At 48.1% G+C, this 24,727-nt stretch overlaps 1 protein-coding gene across 2 annotated transcripts in view; it reads right to left on the minus strand.

The window, feature by feature from the left end:
* EDRF1 (erythroid differentiation regulatory factor 1) overlaps positions 1–24,727 on the minus strand; it is a 412,080-nt gene that overhangs the window by 126,402 nt on the left and 260,951 nt on the right. For both annotated transcript variants that reach the window (XM_085606261.1, XM_085606259.1), the window contains one exon: positions 1,508–1,708. In XM_085606261.1, coding sequence (XP_085462387.1) covers positions 1,508–1,708 — 201 coding nt within the window. The remainder of the gene's footprint in view (positions 1–1,507; positions 1,709–24,727) is intronic.

Consider the following 24,727-nt stretch of genomic DNA (forward strand, 5'->3'; position numbering starts at 1 on the left):
CATCGTGTGGAGAAGGGGTGGGAGAACGATGAGGTTGGGGTGGAGAAGGCGGAGGGGGTGGAGGTGGGGAAGGTGGAGGAAGTGGAAGAGGTGGGGAAGGTATTCTGAACGGAGAGGTAGCAGAGTCCTTCCTCTTTGGAGGGGGAGGTGGAGCAGGCATTTCTAAATGTCTCTTTTTGGTAGAGTGTGTCAAATGTCCAGTTTTTGGATCCTTGGTGAGTGTTTTTTGCAAGGGATCCGGTGTAAATAAGTCCGGTGAGGCTGATCGGTCCGTCGGCATCTGGGCCGTTGGCTTTTTAGGCTTTTCTGTGCCGGTTCGTTGTTTGGAACCTGGTTTGGGAACCTCCGGACGCTTGGTCGGCGCCGAGATGGGTTTCGGCCTCGAAGTGTCGGTGCCGGTGGCCTTGTGTGCTTTGGTCGGCACCGAAGGTGGTGTCGGTGCCGAAGAGCTGGGTTTCGACCCAGAGTGCTTTGGTGCGGGGCTCGGTGTCGAAATGGAGGTCGGCTTCTTTTTCGGTGCCGAAGCGTGTTTATCAGCACCAACGGTAGGCTGGCTCGAGCCCGAGCCGCCGGAAGGCTTGCTTGGCTTCTTTACCGGGCACGAAGGTGCAGTGTTGGAAGCAGTGTCCTTGGTCTTGCCTAGGCCCAGAGGCGAAGGTGTGACCGGAGCCTTTTTCGTTGCCGGCAGGGGTGTGTGTGGGAGGGGGTGGGATCAGTACTCACGACCCTCTGCACCGGGGTGATGTCCTCCACATCTGAGTTGTCGGCTTCGGAAGCGCTGACGAGGCCCTCGTCGATGTAACGCTCTGGAGCGTCGATGGCTTCTCCGAAGATGTCGTCCGGAATCGTCGTCGAGGAGTGCGCCATAGTTCTTCTGGCTCTTCGGTCCCGAATAGTCTTTTTGGACCGGAAGGACTTACACACCGGACAGTCTCGAGCCTCGTGTTCAGAGGAGAGGCAGAGATTGCATACCTCGTGGAGATCGGTGTGGGGAAATTCGGACCCACATCGAGGGCACTTTTTAAATGGAGTCCTTTCCATTAGCCAGGACCGGAGCTTGGAGAGGCCCGAAGGCCGCTGTCTACGACTGGAACCAAAGGTCTGTGCCGATGAGAAGGCGCGTCGAGTGGGTGAGATCGCGATCGAAACAATACCGCGGTTTGGGGTGAGGATTGCGCGTCGATCGTCGAACTGGAAGCTGTTCGGAACCGGAGCAATCTGAGGATGGAGCCGAAGCCCATGCGCAATACAATCCAAAGGAGGAGTCACCGACCTCGTGACTTCCAAAGACTTTCCAAGAGGAAAAACAAACTGCAAACATCTGGGCCCAAGACCAGATGGCGATCTATGCACAAGTGTGTAATCTGCAGCTCATATGCCTCGAACACATCATTTTCAGTGAAATCAGTGAAACACTACAAACAGAATATCAGAAAACATTTTCATATAATGCAAGAAAAAAATCTATAAATATTAACAAATTAAAAAAGACGTGCTTAAATATTACCTTGGCAGCTGGCCTCTCTATGAAGGCTGTGCAGTATTTCATGATCTTCTTTTGTTTGGTAATTGTATTCCTCAAAATACGCAGCTCGGTTATTTGCATTCTGGGCCAGCATTAACTGGATGTCACCACAAAGTGTCAAATATTGGCTAAACAACATAAACACTTCAGGTAGCATATTGTTACACAGACAGCAATACGCATCTATGTCATGAGAAAACAAAAAAGAAACATGTTTTTAAATGAGCCGTGCATCCCTTAAACATGTCAGCATTACAGGGAACATTCACCTACTGCTTAACAGTTCTCATCGGTACAATATGTCATTACACACACTACAAGGATTTTACAAGACAAGAGAGAAGTAAGAGATGAAAGGTGAATGTTACTAATGTAAACAAGGGTAGGTGTTCTTATTGTGTCTGAGGACTACAGGAAGGAATTACTTTTTACAATTAAGTCCCACGTCTATAAACCCCCCCTCAAAGGTAAAAGGACATCTATGCAAGAAAAATTGTATTCAACTAAAGTTGGCATTTGACAACTGCACGATTTAATGTAATTTTGAAATCTTAATGTTTACCAATGCCACAAAACAGTTTGCAGTTATGTTTACTGTAACATATATGCAACAAATATAAAGTATGCACGTATTGGCACACAAAGGAAAGGTAGGACACTGTTGGTACCAGCTTTTTCAGGGAAAATCAACAACATACGTGTGCATTTTGTGCTCATTAAAAGGCAAAAATGCCTTAATATTGAAGGAAACGTATTTTAAAATATAAACAGTAATGTGGGAGCAGAAAGAGTTACAACACAGTGGAAAAAGTATCTTTCAAGTGCGAACTAACAAACCCTAAAAACATTTTTTAGCTGAGAATAATTGTTCAGGCATTCTAAAACAATTTCAATGTATTAAAATTATAAATATTTTCCTAACTTTCATGTGACTAGCAGATCAATGATCACACCCTTGGGATTTAAAGTCACATTTAATTGACCACTCCGCCCCCAAATCACCTCATAATGAAGTACATGCATGGAAAAAACAGAAATGAAAACATTCTCTTTCTCAGATTTTTCTCTTAATAATCTGGGAGTGCAAAACTATACTGGCTACATAACTCCAGTAAAATAATTGTGTATACTTAAAATGATTATATTGATAGGTGTGAAAAAAAACGGTCAATACAAACTCCTTTCCATGTATCCAATATTCCCCTCCACATCACCCCCTCAATACACGACCTACAATGTCGGTTCCAGACTGGTAAATTACGACTTCCTCAGCTGCAAATTATATCATTTAGTCGACATGCAAGTAAAGTGTGAGGTGGGCGAGGGACGTTAGCATGGTAAATCTCACACACCAAAAGATAGGAAGAGCAATTGTTGCAGGTAGATAACTTCCACACCCATTCAACATGTCGTGTATATACAGGGTCCCAATATTCGGATTAACAACGGTAGTTGTGTAGACTGGCGAGGGAGAAAGTGCATAAACCATACGCAAAAACGTTTTCTGGAAGGCTTTCTCAAACAGACCCCATCATCTGCAGTATTGAGCGTTTCAGGAGTACACGGTAATGTGTGTGCAGACAAATACCACCTCAAAACCACAGCAGTATTACCAACAATTTAACATAGTAGTGCACTTTAGCCTGTTAAAATCGAGTAACATAATTTCTGGAAACAGCTTGCCCACGTGGCAATAAAATACGAAGCAGTGCACGGACCTGCCTTAAAATTCACTCTTCATTAACATATTAACCACAATCGATTGCCTGGACTGTACTTCACACGTTCATCGATGATTGTAAGGCTTGCTTAACATCAAGCATATGAAGCAAGTCTTCAACTATGGACGCAAAATACCTGGAGAGGAAGACTGAAAGAGGGGTCATACAAAATTAGGATGTAAAGCTAAACGAAATAGCTTTTAACTGGGGATTTGAACTTAGTACAGTGGTGTCTTTATAGAATGTAGTGTACAACGTGCCACCACCCGTGACCTATGATGCAACTGATATCGTTACTGTTGAAATTTAGGGAGAAGTTCATTAACAGAGACAAATGTCAAGTGGGCTTCACTGCAACAACATTTAACTGAGCTCTTGAGCAAAGGGTCACTCAGGAAGCCTCAGAACAGGACCTGGCAGATGGTGCTGATATACACCAAGTATCTCCGCACTCAGCCAGGCCGCTTCACAAAACTTGAAACGCTAGCCATACCTTTTCTAAAAGGTGAACACAATTGAGATCAACGGACTTAAAATGATTTATTTTAGGTTCTGTTTGTTTAAATGCATGATTATATGTATTCATAAAGATGGTTGTAATATGTAGTTCTATTACAAAAAATCTAATAATTATATGTAAAACCGGATGTGGGCTGCTCTTATCCTTAAAAACACAACAATTTTCAAAAACTTAGTTCTATGTAAGAAAAAAATAGGTTGACTGGTGATGAAAACGGCGAGTGCTTGGATTTTTAAAGGACTCCTCTGAGCCCACCCAAAGGTCGTTTAATATGCAAGCATGCAAATCATGTTTGATGTAGCAGGAACTTCATTACAGAAATAACAATACCCATTTCTCTTAAAGGATACCTATTGCTGTATGCTGTTTAACTCTTGAAAGACTCTTCGCTATCTGTAACAACTTGGATTGATACAGATCTTCACCATAGTTTGTTTTGATGGATATTGCGTTCTTTTAAAACTGGAAGCCCAGAAAACTTCTTACATTCGGTTATGACGCAGAGTTGCATATCTAATATTTCAGGATCACACTCCTGGAGATGTGCACAACACATCTCAGAAAGACACTGTTCATCAAACCAATGTTACAAAAGGTAGGCAACTTTTCCATCGAATATATATATTTTTTATTTATCATTGAAGCAGTATCCAGCGAGATCTTACGATTTTGGATAAGGGACCTATGATAATGCTAAAGTGGTCGAGCTACATGAAAATGACAAACCACTTATTACCCCAGTTTAGAATTAACCCTATATTTCGAGTCAACGCATTAATCCTCAACAAACTTGTAGAGCGAAAGCAAAGTGGTCACCCTAAACATGTCCTACAGAGACAACCTTCTCAAATAAGCATTGCTTTGTAAAGGCAGGACTCTTAATGTCACCAGACAAACAGGTGTAAGTCACAAATTTCATATCACAATTGCGCAAAAGCTCAAAAGGCAGGCTAACACTAACTTTAGGGCCCATCATGCACAATGCAAGGGCGAAGGTGGAAATCTCTTCACAAGACCCTTCAGAAACAGTTTTTTTTTAAAACAAACTTTATTGGGTATTTCTAATGTGTTTTACATATGTACACAATTCTTCTTACATACTCTTCTCGTAAGGAAATAATCTGCAGTTTATAAGCATACCATATTAAATATTCCTATTGCAAGTTGTACATATGCACCTGTGCATGATCATGTTGTTTAAATCAAGGAAAAATTCACAGATATTGCTATTAAAATATTACAACATAAATTTCGTGACTAAACCCGCAACAAGAAAAACAGTTGCCGCTATGAAATTATTACATCATATCATGGTAGAAAGTACCAGGTGATAAGTGCAAACCGATAGTGTTAGGGAAGACAAACAAGCATTTACAATGCAACGGTCTCGGCATTGGTAAAGTTAGAGCTATTGGCATTGCTCATGACATTATTTTTGTTTATGTTTTTGTTTTTAAAACATTTAAAGAAACGGCATTGTTATTTACAATGTCAATAGCTTAATCACTCTCAAATGCGAGACCTATTGCATTTGCACCCACACACAGAGCCACCTACACACACACTGATTAAGCTATTGACATTGTAAATACCAATGCCGTTTCTCTACATGTTTTAAAAACAAAAACATAAACAAAAATAATGTCATGAGCAATGCCAACAGCTCTAACTTTAACAATGCCGAGACCGTTGCATTGTAAATGCTTGTTTCTTAAAGCAGTAACTGTCCCTGAAATGGATATGGATTTCTTTAAAAAAATGTTTACCATCTGCAATGCAAATGCAAAGAGAGAGGTCTGCTGTCCCTTGCAGGCCACTATGCCCACATTTGCAGCCAATCACCGAGAGTCACGCATTACGACCTGTCTAATTAATAATATTCATTAGGCAAGTCCTTTTGAGTCTCTCTGCAAATATATAATTTGCAGTGCAGTCTATTAGTACATGGGTCAGATTGCAAATTACATTCCCATTTGGAAGGAAGTCCCATTGCAAACCGCACATCCCTCATTTGTGGCCGAGAACTGTGCATCAGGCCCAATAATGTTGCTACATTTATAACAAGCCATACATAGAGAGCACAAATAGGCCATATACAAAGGGCACGTGACAACTGACTCATGCATGGATGTGCCATATTTATAAAAATACACAGCACCCCTATGTTTTCCCCTAGCGCTAAAAAAGTTGCCTAGCACCAGTGCAGGCACCATTGTACCATGGTGCAAGGGTGCTTTGTTTATGTGCAGGAAGGAACACCTTCCTGCACATAAACAATCTGTAACTGTGCTTTGCTTCTGTGGGTGCTGCATAATGCAGCATACGTAGAAAGACCAACAAAAAAAAAACGAGTTTCTCCTTGTTGCGCCATTCTAATGCCACCCTGTCATTGGCGTTAGTTTTCGGCGCTGCCTCTGATTTACCATTCGTTGTAAATCTGGGGCAGCGTGAAATAGCAATGGATGTAATCCATGCAGAAGCAACCCCCATTGCACGCCCCTTTGGTGTAGAAAACTGCATGAAAGGCTACGATATTGACAAGGCATGGTTTAGCCACGTAAAGTGGCTAGCACCTTGCAAATATGGAGAAGGGCATTGCCGGCGGTGGGCTCCAGGACTCGTTTTTTGGTACCGGTAGTCCCTTTTCCTCATCAGACTTTGACCCAGATCAAGGGGTTAGAAAGAGGGAAATGTGGAGAAAGAGAAATATATAAAAACAGTGACAACGTGGGAAAAGAAGGTTGAAATTGAAAAAGAACCTGTATGAGTGAGATGAGGAGGCAGGAAGGTGGGTGGTGGGGCACGAGATAGAATGAAGATCAGGCAGCCTCACTGGCGTTGCAAGAGTGTCCAACTAATGCTAACAAAGAATTTGCCCCACCATGCACTAGTTTTGTAGGAAAAACAACCATTTTTTGTAGCAAACTAGGCGCTCCGGTGGCAACGCACCTGCTGCACGATGATAGCTACGCCACTGGGCACCCTTGGCATTCGACAACCACGGCGCCAGAGCCCTGCTCTTTCTTTCTTTTTTTTACAAGTTAAACACCGGTCAAGCGCGTCGAGCTCTTTCTCGGACAATGAGTTCGTTCATGCCCCCTGTCACTGCAGGGGTGCAGTTTCTGCCTCTGAGAAAACACGCCCGGTCACGCTCTGCTCCACAGGTTAGCTGGAGTGAACGTGTCGAGACTGGAGGCACGACGAGGGAGCCTTCCGGCTCCTCAAGGGCCACTCCACGGCAGTGAAAAGGGGACAATTTCCAGATAATATGGCCCCCGGCTCACGACGCAGGGACACGCACACACGCTCCCTCCACAAGGACGTGCTAGGGCTGATGTGCGGGGTGCGGCGGGGGTTCCTGTCTTAGTTCTTGGTGGTGGTAGGGGGTGTATATTACCTCCACCTCTACCCTATAAAAGCGCCTTAACGCATCGTCATGGTAGTAACCACTAAATAAATGAACTTGCGTTATAATAATGGAAGTTGGAGTAGGGAAAGAGGTGTGGTCAAAAAGCAGCAGAATTCTACACAAGTAAATATTTAAGCCATTAAACAAGCTGCCTCCGCTGTAAAGAAGAGCCCACTTCCCCGACAATAACTTTAATCAACGAGTCTAGTTCTGGAACAAAAGCTAGTATCAACTCAGTGAATGTTATTGCTGTCTATGCCAGCAAATTACCAATTCAAATGCACGTTCATCTTTAAAAAAAACTGTCCAGGAATCACCTCAATTAATTAAATACAGACTATCTACAAGATTACAGCAAAAATGTTACTTATATAGCTTGTCATTCGTGCATTTGGATAATTCTCACAAGTGAGTCAGATATGCTCTGACTGGGGAAGAGGAAGTGTTTTTCCAAAGAGTTCTTAAGATGTAGTTGCAAAGTGACACGTTAGAGCGCTAAATAACTTTCGGATACATTAACAAGTGGCAAAAAATGAGTAAAAGGTCATGCGTGTCGCATAAATGCCTCAGTGCCGAATAAATGGTGTACCGCCATTTGCACTGACCAGTGCACTAACGAATTGGCACGGGTTCGCCACTTCAAAAAAGCCTGCATCCACCGTCGGAAGGAAACGCATGCATTTATGCACCGGCTGGTCGATAAGAGTGTCGTTCTTGCACTGGTCAGTTGGTGTGAAAATTGGTGCAAATGTCTACGACAGTTGTGAAAATGTTTGTATTCTGGCCCCTTCAGGGTCTGAAGTTTGCGGCATGTCCACTATATCGCATATACTCATCATAAAACCAATACACATTTCCACAACGGTATTTTAAGAGCAAGCCAATTATATCACCTCTGACACCAGACCTCCGTGTGAGAGGACACTCCCACCAGAAGAGACCACCTGACACGTGCAGGTACCACCGGTGCAGCGCCAGGTGACTGCACTGTATGTCTACAGTCCAGCCCGAAGAGGAGGTGAGCAGATGCTGTAGTTTGCTGCACGCAACTCTTAGGATAAAGTCTGCAGCGGTAACCGTGCCCGGGCCTTATATAGCACCCCCCTGCTGCCAGCGCGTGAGGGAGCTTCCTCCGGGGCCGGACAAATCCCGGCTCAGCTCGTCACGGCTGGGGGCCTCTGTGTGCATTGGCTGCAGGCAGCTCGGCTCCGTCCCAGGCTGTTGGTGTTTATTTCCACGTCCGCGCGGGCAGCGTGCTAGTAATAATCTACGTGGGACGTTGTGCGGGGTCTCGGGAGCTTCCGAGATGATCCGGAGAAAGTGAGAACAAGTACACTACTGCCTTTCTCCGAGGCAGAGCAGAAATGCCTCGGAGAAACGCAGCGTCCTTTTCGGATTCGGGGGCGTGTTTTGCTGTCATCTCCTCTTGCCATTGGCTGGAGGAGATAATTAGACTTTCTGCAAAAAACACGCCCCCCGATCCGAAAAGGACGGGGCCTGATCGGAGTGACGGGACCTCTTCTCCAATGGCTGGCCAGCATTCAAGAGGCCAGCCAATGGAGAACAGGGGAGAAGAGGGGCGGGTTCAAGCCCCTCTTCTCCAAGTCATTAAATCTCCGACTTCCGGTTCTGCCTTCGGCAGACCGGCGGTCCTCGACCTAAAAAGGGGGGGGGGAGGCAAGTACAATGCAAGAGGCCAGGGAGGGAAGAGAGAGGAGTATGACAATCTACACAGAGGACATCCGCTAGGGGTCCAATCGCTGCGTGAGGGGGGAACGAATAGCCTCACCAATATGAATTTGTGGAGGTTGGGATTCTCCTGAGATCTCCTGAGGTCTGTTCTAAAAAGCTCTACCAACTGCGCCCATTCTAAGGATATTGGACGTTTTCGCAGTCCCCTGGATTCCTCCCGCTGTTGTGCCTCCCTTTCTGCAGTAGCCCAACGGAGGACTTCCTCCTTCCATTTACCCGCACGTGGTGGAGTGCGAGATTTCCAGCGTTGTGTAATTAGCCTTTTTTGCAATCATCAGGGCTAGTCCAGCAAAGCGGCGTAGCAGCTTCAATTTCTTGGTAAGTGGAAAAAGGCCTAAAATGCAGGCTTCTACAGTATCCCAAGGCGTGCGTTCTGTTAGTAGGGACAGGTTCTGAATAATTTCCGTCCAAAACCCATGCAACGCCGGACATGACCAGAATATATGGATTAAATCAGCGTCTTGGGCGGGGCATCTGGGGCAGTTCGGGGAGGTTATAGTGTACATTTTGTGTAGTGCTTTCGGGGTAAGGTAGGCCCTATGCAAAATAAATAATTGTATTACTTTCAATCGGCAGTTACGAGATACCTTTCTAGGATGCTGCAACATTTGGGTCCATTCCTTATCTTCCAAATCTCGTGATAATTCATCTTCCCATTTATGTCTGAGAGGCCCCAATGGGATATTCAGATGTTCCCGCAACCCTCGGTACAACCACTGGACTAGATGACGGCCATGCCCCATTATGTGAATAGACTTCAACAAGTGAAAAGGTGGGAGGCTTAAAAATCCATGCTGGGAGGATAACCAGGTTTACAAATTGGTAAAGCAGCAGAGGCAGCATGACCATTTTGGATACCGCAAGACGGCCCGCTACTGTGCGCGGTAGAGTATTCCAAAAGGAGACCTGGGACCGAAGGGAGTTGACGTTCCGTACTACGTTGCCGGCTATAGTGTCGGCGGTAGTTCTGAATATTTAGATTCCTAAATATTTAAAGGTTATAGGTTCTACTCTAAACTGCAACTGACCAAATCTTAAAAAGGGGGCAGCATATGTATTATTGAAAAAATATGCTATTGACTTGGTGGCATTGAGATGTAACCCCAATAGCACCCCGAATTGTGAAAACACGTCAGCTATTGTCTGCGTACTTTTATTCAAGTCCTGAAAATACAATAACATGTCATTTGCATAGAGTGACACAGAATAGACTGTACCATGTATGGGAATGCCATAGGGAAACATAACTTGCCGTAGATATTGAGCTAAAGGTTCGAGTGCAAGAACAACAGGGGCAGCCCTGTCGCGCAATGGTGGCTGGTGACATTTGAAAGTGGTAAGGCATAAAAGTTGAGGATGAGTGCCCTGTGGCAAGCAAGCTTATGTAGTCAACATAGTTACATCCCATGCGATGGTAGGAATGATGTAGAATAATTACCTAAGACGACGGAGATAAAAACTGTTCTTGCAGCACTGAGCTTGAAATCCTTTTTTTTGTTTAATGTGGTTCCCAATTGATCCATTTTATAAATGTTTCTATGGGTTTAAACTGAACAGTACAAATTGCGTTTTAAAAATAGATGCTGTTTCTAACTTCATATTCCATACAGGAGGCAGCAGTCCAACAGAAGCTCAAGTCTCGCCAACTAGTTGTTGCCTCGAAACCACGGGGAATAAAAGTGGCAGACTGGCTACCTAACAAGTAAAAAGTAATAAAAAGGCAAAATAATATGCAATTAATGTCTATACGGTTGTCTTTCTAGAGAACCCCTCCTAAAGCCTATAGCTTGTAAAGTATTTGCTACTTCATCTCTTTATAAATGCTTTTAAATCACTTTGCCTATAACTTGTGCTATGCAACTTATTGTACAATATGTTATATGTTGGGGGGTTTCTATAGTGCCATCACCGCCTAAGCAGTCTCTTGGCACTAGGAAGAGGGCTCTGAGTGTTTTAAAGAATCCAGTCATGTGCACAGGAACTATGAAGGGGAATCGACTTGCGTAACTTCTTACATCAGCGTGTTCTCCATCTCTCTTAAGTAGTGTAGGACTAAACTCGATGATGTGGTTGCCCTGGCATGAAGAAAAGGATCATCCTCCTGTTTGAAAACACTGACACAATGTGCCAGGAGGATGTGTTCATTTTGCCACACAGTCTTCTTGTGATCACTGCGAATAGCCTTTTCTTCAAATGCTCAGAAAGTGAAGGCCAGAATCGTGATCAGTGAGCAGGTGCAACTTACTGAACCAGATACCAATCCTATACTTTTTTCAGGTGTTGTAATTCTGCCAGCATGTTCTTGGTACAGACCAAATACGTACTACAAGCGAAATCGAGACGGGATAGTTAGAACATAACATAACACATCCATTGTTAGTGTTCATAGTAAGGAAAGAAGTAATTCAAAGGTATACTAGTTTAAGCAGACATTAAAGGCTGTTGGCATCCCTACCTCTGAAGCCTTGAACCCTGAGGCTTATTACATGGGAGAAAGTCTTGAAAACACAGCGCTAACAGGAAACCAGGCATGATCATTGGGGAGCTTGTAGCAACACACTCTTAAATACATGCACACTTGAATGCCGCGCACAATCACGTGGCAACCTCGTAGCGCTATGGTGCTAAATGCTGTTAGAAACCCAAGGTGCGGTGATACTAGTGCTACCTCTGCATCACTGAGTGTGGAGTCATCGAGAGTTCAGCCTTGTGTCAGTTGGTGGGATGAAAGCACAGCAGCCGCCATTTCTAGAGACTAGCAGTTCTATGAACTCTTGAATATGGGGCCCAGGCGCGAATCACTAAACATCACACGGTTTGGTTCAACGAGCCAGGTTTCTTTCATCAGAATGGTAATTAAGTAGGTCAAATTCATTCCCTGGTTTCCCCTATAAACCCCATGATTGTGGCATTTAAAATCCCATCTTTTTCAGGGTCATGGGTAATATGGATTTATATCCAGAGAGGAGCCTTTCCCGTGAGGATAAATCGGATAATCCTGCTGCAAGAACCCATTTTGTGCAGTTTTGAGAAGTACATTCCTGCTCTGGGAGCATACAAATATGTCCCCAGCTGCCAAGCATATTCCCGTCCTCAAACATCTCGGCTAGAGATGGAATAACTGCCCAATACCTGGAACACGTGTATCCACGTCGCACATACATAGTAGATAGAGAAACTAAATTTTTTTTTTTTTTAAAACATGTTTTTTATTGCAACATTTTCAGCAAAATAACCATCGGGGCAACCGGCACCCCCTACAATCTCCGATCACATTCTTCGGTTTAGCAATGCACACAGCCATTCAGCCCACATCCCGGGGGCCGGGCGGCATATATAGACAGTTAAGCAAAGTAACACAACTATCGCCTCATAGCGGTGCCTGGATCATGCCCCATGGGAGCCTCTGCTTTTCTGTCCCAACAGCTACATTCCTCATCCAACTCAATATAGCATTACCCTCCCACCTCAGGAACTCCCCCCCCTCCCACCCCACCCCCCAACTGCTGCTGTTGTGGGCCCCTCCAGTGGTCCCTAACTCTAAGTCGTGCCATCCGTCAGGGGTTACATCTATTGTCCTCAGCCTCAAGGAACTCCGTTCTCCTCGCGCTCCCGTTCCGCCCGCTCGAGCCGGCAATCCTGCAGGGCCTGCTCGATCAGCTCCCATGCCCTTACCCACTCTAACCCCTTTTCATTGTCCGCCTTAATCGCTTGCCGCCGTCTGACTTCACTCTCGCATCTAGACCATTTTAATAACTCGGACATCCACCGCCCGATTGATGGACCCTCCCGGGACTTCCAGTGCCACGTAATCTCTCTCTGAGCCAACATAAGCCCCAAGTCAATAAATTTACTCGTCACTTTTGTCTTTGCTGTGTGAGGGAACCAGAGCAGCAGGCACGCCCCCATATCAAACTCCACCTCCCGGTCCGTTATAGTATTCAAGATCTCTCCCACCTCAGTCCAGTACGACCCAAGCTTCGGGCACCCCCACAGCATATGCTCTAGTTCAGCTCCCAGTGTGAGGCAGCGCGGGCAAGCGGCCTCCTGCACCTTAAAGTACCGGCTAATCTTTCCCGGGGTCAAATACGCCCTGTGAATGATGAAGAAGTGCACCTGCTGAAAGCGGGCATTCCCGCTACCCTTCCATGTCCTCCGCATGATGTGGCTCCAGATGGTGTCCGGAATGGGTTTGCCTATGCTTTCCTCCCACCGCTCCTTTAATGCCGCAAGCGGCTCCAACCCCTCCTGCAGCAGTCTAGCCTGTAGGCATGTCACCGCCTTAATCGTTCCCGCCGCCATTGCCACGTACTGACAGGTTAGTGCCACAGAGGGCTCCTCCAGCCCCTTTCTCCAGTGTTTTTGTATTGCCGCGCTCACCGCCGCGTGCAGGAGATAACTCCCATCCGGGAGGCCAAACTGCTCCTGCAAAGCCCCGAAGGGGGCCAGCACCCCATCTATATAGAGGTCCCCCACCATCTGCAACCCCAGCTCCTCCCACTCCGCTAGCGGGGACCAGTCGCCTCCATGCGGCAGCGCCGTCAGCATCCCCAGCGGGATCTCCGGTGCATAAGGTCTCACCGTCTTTGCTCTCCGCATGCCCCTCTGCCAGCATAGCCGGAGAGTCCGCTCCTCGATGGACAAATCTCTCAGGTCTAATTTCTGTTGCATGACTATGTAAGACAGGACATGTCTCTGGATGCCCGTCCCTCGTCCCAGCTCCGGGCCCCGGAACACCCTGGCCACATTCTGTGTCAGCACTTGTAGCTGCGCCGCCAGGTAGTACAATTCAAAATCGGGGACCGCCAGTCCCCCCTCTAGTTTAGGCCGCAGCAGAACCGTCAGGGCTACCCGTCGCCGTCCCGACCCCCATAGGAAGCTGATGATCTGCGACTTCAATTCTTTAAAGATCCTCTGCGGTATCCATATCGGCAGTGTGCGGAAGTAATAGAGCAGTCGGGGCAGAGCCACCATCTTCAGCAACGCGACCCGGCCCAGCACCGAGAGCGGGAGGGCAGCCCAGAAGGCCATGCATCCCCTCAAAGCCCTTATGCAACGCCCTACATTACCGTCCAAGAGATTTTCGACATCGTGGTATATCCGGACTCCCAGGTAAGTAAAGCATTTAGCTTCCCATACCACATCCCGAGTGGGAGGGCAATATGGGACATCTGCCCGCAGCGGGAAAACGCAGGTTTTGGTCCAGTTGACCCTGAGGCCCGAGAGCTCGCCGAAGCGCGAGAGCATCTCCACAGCCCCCTCCAAGGCGTCACCGGAGTCCTCCAGGTACAGCAGGAGGTCATCCGCGTACAGGGATATATGATGTTCCTCCTCCCCATAACGAACCCCGCCGTACACCGCTCCTGTCCGCGCTTGCGCCGCCAAAGGCTCCATTGCCAATGCGAACAACTGGGGAGATAACGAGCAACCCTGCCGTGTGCCCCCGCGTACTGGATATGCTGCGGACACGACCGCTCCCAGCCGCACCCTGGCTGTAGCAGAGGAGTAAAGGACCCGTGTCCAACGTCCGAACCCCTCCCCCAGGCCGGACTTCTCGAGCACCGCGTCGAGGTATCCCCATTCGAGGCTATCGAAAGCCTTTTCGATGTCCACGGCGAGCACTGCCGGCCGCTGTGCTGGGTCCCAGACGCTGTCCATGATACGGACCAGGCGGCGAATATTCCAGGCTGTGCTCCTGGTGGGGATAAAACCGGCTTGGTCCCCGTGAACCAATTTGGTCATGTGCGGTAATAATCTAGTGGCTAATATGCGACTCAATATTTTGTAGTCGACTGTCAGCATAGACAAAGGTCGATATGATGTCACATCCGAGGCATCCCTGCCGGGCTTCAACAACGGCACCACCAAGGCCTCCCTCATCGACTGGGGGAGTCTCCCCAGCTCCATGGCCTCAGTGTAGACCAGCAAGAGCCTGGGCGCTAAGGCATCCACAAATTGCGCGTAGAATTCGATCGGCAGGCCATCGACCCCCGGCGTTTTGTTTCTGGCCATCTGCTTAATAGCCACCCGAATCTCCTGCAGCGTAATGGGGCCTCCCAGCACCATCGCAGTTTCCGCATCTACCCGGGGGAGGCAAAGAGTCGCCAGGTATTCAGTTATCTCGGAGTTCTCCACCCCCAACTGGCTCTCATAGAGGACCGAATAGTATGACCTGAACCGCTGGAGCACCGCCCCCTGCGAGTAAACCATCTCCCCCGTCTCCGTTCTAATACTTAGAACCGGGCAGCCCCGGGGTTCCGGGTTCGCTAGTCTAGCCAGTAGCGTTCCTACCTTGTCCCGTTCCGCATGCACTCTGACGAGATACCGCTTGTAGTCAAAGCCCCGCAGCCGCTCAGTTTCCGTCGCTACCACCTCCTTCGCCTCAAGCAGCCCGTCCTGCAACTCTGGTCGCTCAGGCCTACGCTGCTCCAGCTCCCTCAACACCCCTTCCGCCTTCTCCAGAGCCGTCAGGATAGTAGTCCTCACATTCGCAAATGTTCCCATACAAACGCCTCTGGTAGATAGAGAAACTAAAGTAAAAGAAAAACTGTTATGTCCCTGCTGACTGATTCCTGAAGCTTCTCTTCCCGTCTCGCGGATCACGGATATCAAAGACGTCTGAAAAACAACTGCCTCGTGCATGTGCATTTCATTACCCTCACTCCTGCCCCAGGTAAAAATACACAATGGACGCTTGTTTGTAAATAGGCTAGCACTGAACTATCATTGAAGAAGACAGAAGATAGGGTTTTGGATTGGCAAACAAAGTGTTCCTTCGAAACAGTCTTGGAAAGGAGCGAATGCCATAATAGAAACCGCAGTCCTCTCTGCCCTCCTTTACGCAGGTTTGCAAAATGTCTGTGAAACCTGGTTTCAGCACAGATCTGGGCACGACCCTTAACATCCTGGAATTAGCAAATCTCACGTCAAAGGCTATGGCTTCCAAGTCATTATTTTACACCTAGTTAATCGATTTCAGAAGGGTTTCTTAACCGGGCCTTCCGCTGTGACTGCACACTGCAGTGCACTTATACTTTGCGTGCCAGTGCTGCTTTCCCTCCTGAACGATAAACAGCCAACACGAACACCTGCTGCATGCTCATCATCACGGAAATGAAATCGGAGCTGCAAAGACAAACTCTTCCACAGCCCACTCCACCGGCTTCCATTGTCCAATAGGAGGCTTAAACAGTGGTGCAAACACGAATGGAGTGCTTCAGTTGTTGCCACCCACTTCACTTTGTCGATGTACGCCAGCCCTGCCCCTTACCATTTAATTCAATGGCGCTCTGTTGTAAACGCCTCGGCTACAGCGTAAGCGCCCCATTTAAAAGTTAATAATTGCCGCTTCCTCCAGCCACTCCCATCATGCTGACATCACTCTCCTTGTGTGTGCCTCGAGGGCGAGCAATAGTCCTCATCCCCAGCCGGCACATGCGCAGGAGCACTCGTCTCAGTCTGACCTCACCCCTTCCTTTAAAAAAAAAAAAGCAAACTAGAATTTGCATGAAGCAGCGAGCAGAGCGCTTAATTTAAAGCTGCTGCTCCACATGGTGTACATTCTCTCTCTTCTTCTCCCGGCCACTGGTAGAGCAACGCCCCTTTTGCCCATTAAAACCAGCCCCCACTGCTGTTGCGTGCCTCGATAAATACAATACGCCAGCAATATGATCGAACCAGTCTTTGCGCGGTCTGTTGGATAAGTATAGAGTAATTTTATCCAGTTACAGTATGCCAGAGGTAGCCCAAACTTAGGTCAAGACAGCTAACATATGAGACCAGCTCAAAGTATCAAACACTTGGCGTATATTCAGGGATAAACAGCCAGCGCGCAGGAACTGTGCTGAGGTCGCATGCAGTATGGCGTGAAATCGACGAATATTTAAAGAGGTACTACGGTTGGGAACAAACCCACACTGATCTACATGTATGAGTTGAGGGAGCAAGGGGAGAAGCCTAGACGCCAAAAGTTTACTGAGTATTTTATACTCCGTATTAAGTATGGAGAGGGGCCTGTAAGTTGTAAGCTCGAGAGGATCTTTGTCAGGCTTCAGCAGGGAAGTGACCAATGCTTCTCTAGTTGTGGGGGGTAGTGTACCCTCAGCAAATGAGGTAGTGTAAAGCTGCAGCAGTTTAGGCACTAGCGCTGACGCAAATGTTGAATAAAATTCAATAGGGAGCTCGTCAGAACCCGGTGTTTTATTACGAGCTAATGCCTTAATTGCCATATTAATTTCTACCGGTGTGATCGGAGCTTCCAGTTGTTGGACGTCGGAGTCAGAAATAACTGGGAGATCTACCTCTGCAAGGAAGCGAGTAGTAGTGTCTGCCATGTCTAGAGAAGAAGCTGCATATGGAGTGGCATAGTAGGTTTGGAATTCAGAATTTATCTGTCTGTGTAGTGACCTGCGTATGCTGAACATTGTTAATTGCCAATATGGGAGTGGAGGTAGATGGAGGCGCAATGAGTCTCGCCAGTAGGGTGGCGGAACGGTCTGCCTCCGAGTGCATGCAAAGTGTGTATGCATTAAAATCAATCAATCATAAACATTCCAATAATTCTGCATATTTGACCCTAGCTAACTGTAAGCGTTCCACCCCATCACTGTCCATTTGGGCCTCCACTTCCTGTGCTTGCAGTTTACCCTCCAGCTCTGTGAGGTCTCTAATCGTTTCTCTTCTGAATCCCACCAAGGAGCTCAAGGAGACGCCCCAGATCGACACCTTAAATGCTTCCCATTCCAGGGATCGTGTCGTGGCTGTACCTCCATTAATTGTAAAATATGTAGTTATAGCAGTAGTTAATGTGGCCCTATATACTTGGTCCTCAAATTGCACAGGTTGCGTACGCCAGGTCGGGAAAGGCAGTGGAAAGCGTCCCCACTTGAGGTTCAGTTCAATAGGATTGTGATCTGAGATTGTCTTGCCTAAGTAAGTACAGTGAGAAATGGTCGACAAGAGCTTGGGTGAGCACAGGAAATAATCCAGGTGGGTATGTAGCATGTGGGGGTGAGAATAGAAGGAATACTCCTGCATGTTTACATGCTGGGACCTCAAAACATCTATTAAATTCCATCCATGCGCCCAGCACGATAGCGCCGCAGCGTGGGAGCGCGAGGTGGTATTTAGCAAAGGAGGGTGAGAGCGGTCTAGAAATACATGAACCAATGCATTTAGATCCCCTCCTAGCAGCCATGGGTAGCCGGACCAGTCTGAGAGAGCTAGTGAGACCCGGGACAAAAAGGCATCTTGATCTGCATTTGGCACATAAAGGGACCCCAACACCACTTGCATACCGTCTAAGTTCCGCGGTAATAACACGCAACACCCTTGTTCATCTATCCTGCTCTCACTAAGGGAGAAAGGAACCCAAGCCTGTATCCATATTGCAGTCCCTCTAGAAAAGGCAGAATACGTAGTGGCATAAATTTGACCCCCACAACTGCGCTGTAATTTTGCCGTTTTGGTGGGCATTAGGTGTGTCTCTGGCAAATACATACGGCGGTGTAATTGTGCTGCAATAAGATGGCACTTAGAAATCGCTCCCATTCCCTTGATATTGAATATGCTACTTACCAGTATGCATCTGTTCTTGGCATGTAGGGCTGCTGACATTCATATCTGTGCATAGATCGCCGCCTAGTGTTGGGTCCGGATGATTGCACATTGTTGTCCTGGAAGAGTCTTCGAAGTATCACGAGATAGGTGGCTCCTCCCCTGGACTACAGTGCGCATGGGCATCCTCTCCATCCTTAGATTGTTTTTCGCCATTGTGGCAGTGATGGAGTAGATACAGTAAGGGATGACCATGCTATACAGTAATTCTGAGAGCTGCAGCTTCTACAGGCGCCGGGGAGGAGGGTGGGCGATATGAATGTCAGCAGCCCTACATGCCAAGAACAGATGCATACTGGTAAGTAGCATATTCAGTTCGAGGCATGTGGGCTGCTGAATTCATATCTGTGCATAGAATACATAGCAGTACCTCCTATTAGCGGCGGCTACCAGTGCCAGCTGCAGCAGTCTGAAAAAGAGTTTTGAGAACAGCCTGTCCTACAGCTGCTTGCTGTCTTGAGTGTACATCTACGCAGTAGTGTTTGGTAAATGTATGTATAGTGGACCATGTGGCTGCTCTACAAATTTCGTGTAAAGGGATGTTTCCTAGGAAAGCCATGGATGCCCCTAACTTTCGTGTTGAGTGGGCTCGTGGGGGAACCGTTAATGTGCGTTTAGCTTTGTGATAGCAAATCTGAATGCATTTAACGATCCATCTGGCTATTCCTGCTTTGGAAATGGCGTTGCCTTTGTGTTGTGGAGAGAAGGCAACGAAGAGTTGTTTAGTTTTTCTAAAATCCTTTGTCCTGTCAATATAGTACATGAGAGCCCGCTTTACATCTAGTGTATGGAGCATTCTTTCCGCGACATTTTGCGGATTTTGGAAGAAAACGGGCAGTTCGATAGTTTGATTAATGTGGAACTGTGATATGACTTTGGGCATGAACTTGGGGTTGGTGCGTAGGACAACCCTGTTTGCGTGTACCTGAATGAATGGCTCCTGAATGGTTAGTGCCTGGAGTTCACTAACTCTCCTTAAGGAAGTGATGGCAACCAGGAAAGCCACTTTCCAGGTGAGGAATTGAATCTCACATGAATGGAGAGGTTCAAAGGGCGGACCCATCAGTCTGGTGAGGACCAAGTGGAGGTTCCACACCGGTGCTGGTGGGTGTCTTGGGGGAATTACTCGTTTAAGTCCTTCCAAGAAGGCTTTGATGGCAGGCACTCTGAATAAAGAAAGGTGCTGCCTGTTTTGGAGATAGGCTGCTATTGCTGTTAAATGGATACGTATTGAGGTGTACGCCAGATTGCATCGGTATAGGTGTAAGAGGTAGCAGATTATGTTCTGAATGGATGCGTCTAGCGGGCTAATGTCATTGTTGTTGCAGTAAATGACAAACCTCTTCCATTTAGCTGCATAGCAAGCTCTGGTAGTGGGTCTCCTGGCCTCCTTGATGATCTCCATACAGTCAGGTGGCAGGTTTAGGTAGCCAAACTCTAAGACTTCAGGAGCCAGATTGCCAGGTTCAGCTGTTGCGGATCTGGGTGCTGAATTTCGCCATGGTTCTGCGTCAAAAGCGCGGGTTTGATCCGCAGCCTTTGATGTGGCACCACGGAAAGTTCCAGAAAGGTGGTGTACCATGGCTGGCGCGCCCACGTTGGAGCAACTAGGATGAGTGTCAGTGAGTGCTGTCGCAGTTTGCGTGCCACCAGCGGTATTAATGGCGCTGGGGGAAAAGCGTACGCAAATCTGCCGGACCAGTTCATCCATATCGCATTGCCCTGCGACTGTGGATGTGGGAACCTGGCGGCAAAGCTTTGGCATTTTGCATTTTCGTTTGTGGCGAATAGGTCTATCTCTGGATGACCCCACCGCTGGAAGTACGGTTGGAGTACTGATGGGTGTAGCTCCCACTCGTGCATCTGGTGGCTGTGTCTGCTGAGCAGATCCGCCATCTGGTTGTCCTTGCCGGGGAGGTGTTCCGCCATGAGGAATATGTTCCTTTGAATGGCCCACTTCCACATGCTCTGAGCCAGATGAGACAACTGTGGAGAGTGTGTTCCTCCCTGCTTCTGTATGTAGTACATGGCAGTCATGTTGTCCGTCCGGATCAACACGACTTTGTTGCACAGGTGTACTTTGAATGCCTTCATGGCTAGGAAGATTTCCATCAGTTCCAGAAGGTTGATGTGCATCTTCTTTTGCTGTGTCGTCCATAGTCCCTGCACTGTGTAATTGAGTACATGAGCTCCCCATCCCTGGAGAGAGGCGTCCGCTGTCAGTACTATTTGTGGAACAGGCTCTTGGAACGGTCGGCCCTTGCAAAGGTTTTGTGGATTCCACCAATGCAGAGTTGTATGCCCGACCGCTCACCAACACTAGGTCTTTTAATTGCCCGTGAGCCTGATTCCATTGACGTGCCAAGCACTCCTGAAGCGGGCGCATATGTAGTCTCGCGTGTGGGACTATGAAAATGCAGGAGGCCATCATGCCCATCAACTGCATGAATACTCGCGCAGGAAGGGAGTGCTGAGGTCGGAATTTGGAGATCAGCTGTGGCATGCTGTTGATTCTCACTAAAGTTGGCTGAGCTGTGGCAGCCAGAGTGTTGATTGTTGCGCCTAAGTACTGTTGTACGTGCGCAGGTTGGAGACTTGATTTTGGGTAATTTAGTGAGAATCCCAGACCGTGGAGAAGGTGAATGGTGTGGGACATGTGGGTGGCACATTGTTGTGCTGATTTGGCCTGAACTAGCCAGTCGTCCAGATAAGGGAAGACGTGAATGTTTTGTCGTCGCAAATGCGCGGCCACTGTTGCCAGGCACTTGGTAAAGACCCTGGGTGCTGTTACTCCGAAGGGGAGAACTTTGAACTGTTAGTGATTCCCTTGAATAGTGAATCTGAGGTATTTCCTGTGTGAAGGGTGTATTGGTATGTGGAAGTATGCATCCTTCAGGTCTAGCGTAGCTAGGAAATCCCCCTTACTGAGTAGTGGGAGAACCTGCTGGAGGGTGAGCATATGGAAATGCTCCGATAGTATATATAGATTTAGGGGTCGCAGGTCTAGGATAGGTCTGAGCGAGCCGTCCTTTTTTGGGATTAAGAAGTACAGCGAGTACACCCCTGTGCCCTGCTGGTCGATGGGCACTACTTCTATTGCCTCTTTTGTGAGCATAGCAAGCACTTCTTGCTGGAGTAAATCTAAGTGTTCGGCTGACATAGGACGGTGCTTTGGTGGTATGTTGGGTGGAGTGGAAGTTAGTTCTAGACAGTACCCATGTTGGATGATGTCCCTGACCCACCTGTCCGTGGTGATGTTCTTCCATGCGGACAGGAACTGCTGGAGTCGTCCCCCGACAGGTGTTATGTGGTCGGGGGGTAAGGAGAGGGCGTCACTTTTCGTTTTTTGGAGACGACCTGGTGTTGCCATAGCCACGTCCCCTGCCTTTGGTGCTGGATCCACGATATCCACCCCTGTTGTTTTTGTCATAGGTGCTTTGTGCGCCACTTTTAGTATACTGCTGTTGTGACCCCTGACCCCTTGTTGTGCCTCTATTTCCAGTGCGACGAAAGGAGCCACTACGAAATTGCTGCGTTTGCAGAGCCCCCATTGATTTCGCAGTGTCAGTGTCTTTCTTTATCTTTTCTAGGGTAGTGTCAACGTCTGGGCCGAATAAGAATTCTGTGTTAACTGGTAAGTTCAGAATATTGTTTTGGATCTCGGGTTTGAAGCCGGAGATTCTTAACCAGGCATGACGTCTTAGCATGACGCTTGTGTTTATTGCTCTAGCCGCTGTGTCAGCTGCGTCAAGGGCGCATTTTATGGATTCATTAGTGAGGAGTTGTCCTTCTCTAATGAGTAGCTCCGCAGACTCCTTATACTCATCTGGTAGATGTTGGAGCAGTGACTCCAGCGTGTCGTAATGTGACCTGTCATAACGTGCCAGGAGTGCCTGTGTATTAGCAATGCGCAGGATGTTCGCTGCTTGCGCTGCAATGCGTTTGCCCGATGTTTCTAGTACTTTTGACTCCGTGTCTGGGGGAGGAGCATCACCAGTCGTTTGTGAGTGGGCTCTCTTGCGAGCATTGGCAACCACCATGGAGTCTAACGGCAATTGACCCCTAATGTATTTAGGGTCACCGGGTGCAGGCTTGTATTTTTTTTTTCAATCCTAGGATTTAACACCCGGGCTCTTGTGGTGTCCTTGAAAATGTCTTTAGCAGGTTTGAGAACCCCTTTTAACATGGGCAGGGTTTTGACAGTTCTTTCCGAAGATGCGAAAGTGTCAAGCAGGAAGTCTTCTTCAATGGCGTCAGAATGGAGCTCCACTCCATGATGAGCAGCAGCCCGTTCGATGAGGGCATTAAATGCAGCCGTGTCCTCTGTAGGAGACGTTTTTACGTTATAGAGTTGCGCATCTTGAGTATGTGGCGCGACACTTTGGTCTGTGGGATCATCCCACGCCTGATCCGGGTCTTGTAGTTGTTCATCAGGATCTACGTCCCCAGGGTAGATGGTATCCTCCCCGCCATAGTCCTGTATTGCGTCCGATTCGGAAGGGGTAGGAGAAAAGGACTGCGGATCTGAATGGAAGGGTTGGAAGTGTTCTTGTAGCACTGGCTCCTGCTCTGCTGGCAGCTTGCGTTTAAGAGGAATTTTATATGGCTCCTCTTCCCTGACTGGCGGTATTTTGCGCTTGTGGAGCATTAACCTGCCAGTGTCGGCGTCGATAAATCGTGGCCCCGAAGAGTCTTGTTCTGTAAGGCCAGAGGTGGTGGACTGTGTGTGGAGGACACGTGTCCGAATTTGAAATAGTTTTGGTGCCGATGGCGGTGGCAGCCCAAACGTGATGTTGGTGGGCTCCGAGTGCACTCTACAAGGGGAGGTTGTGTCGGGACCCGAGATAGAGTGGAGGGTTGCCCGGTCACAGATGCGCTGTAGAGATGCAGAGACCTGCTGCACAGCGAACGCAGTTGGTGGTTTGATGGGCACCTTGGTAGTAGACGTCGAGGCCAGCCCCGACTTCTTTGTCGGAAGGGGGTCACTGGTCTGAAGGGATGTATCGACAGTCGACGTAGTCGAGGACTTAGTCGGCATCGGTGCTCTAGGCGTCGACGTAGCCGGGGCGCCCATTTTGACTGCGGAGGTTACGGCCTTCGATGTCGGCGCCGAAGGTCTCAGTGCCTTGTGGTGCCCGAGGGCATGCTTTTTCCGTGTATCGACCGCATCCGCCGCGGTGAGCTCGGCGCCGAAGTCTCTTTGTACGCGGTCGGAGCCGACGACTTTTTTCTGCGTTGGGGCAGTGGATGGTTTCGACGCCTTCGATCCGACCACCACCAGTTTCACTTTCGTTTTTGAAGGGACTGGAGCAATGGATGGTTTTGGGTCTAATAACCCGGTCGTCTTCGATAATAGTGGCTCTTGCAGAGTGTTCGAGGCCGGACCGGAAGGTGGGGCCGAGGAACCATGTATTTGATCTTGGGTAAGGCCCGAAGGCGATCCCTCGACCGGAGCCTGATGACGACGTACAGTTTCGGCCTCCGTTTCGACGGGTTGGCCTAGCTCTTCGGGAGAGCGGTCTTCTTCGGCCCCGTAGGCCTCGTCGAAGTCTCCTACCTCATCGACGGTTTCTTCACGTCGAAAGATCACCTCATCGTCGTCGTCCGATCGGGAATCATGTTCTGAAGCGGGGCTAGAGACTACTTCTTCCACGCTCTCGGCGTCCTCATCCTCGGTACTGAATATGTTGGTGGGAGCAGGCGCTGCTTGCTGTGCTTCGAGCCTCGCTGCCCGTCGATTCCGCAGAGTCTTCTTAGATCGGAACCGTGCACAGGCCATGCATTTCGATTCGTCGTGATCCGGCGAGAGACATTTATTACAGACTGGGTGGACGTCGATATGAGGGTACTTCGCGTGGCATAACGGACACCTCTTGAATGGAGTCCTCGATTCCATCGTCGATCGAGCTTCGAAGTTTGGACCAAACCGGTCTGAAAGTTGGAAGAGGGTGTGGAGCACTAAATCTAGTAGTCGACACCGAACGGTAACTGTACCGACGAAAACTAAAGGCCTTTTGGCCTAAAACTAAGTATTCCTAAGTTGAGCTAAGATAGTTACATCCGAACCCAATGGCGGAAAAAAACAATCTAAGGATGGAGAGGATGCCCATGCGCACTGTAGTCCAGGGGAGGAGCCACCTATCTCATGATACTTCGAAGACTGTTCCAGGACAACAATGTGCAAT

This window comes from Triturus cristatus, chromosome 1_2, assembly GCF_964204655.1.
Source record: "Triturus cristatus chromosome 1_2, aTriCri1.1, whole genome shotgun sequence".
Taxonomy (NCBI): domain Eukaryota; kingdom Metazoa; phylum Chordata; class Amphibia; order Caudata; family Salamandridae; genus Triturus; species Triturus cristatus.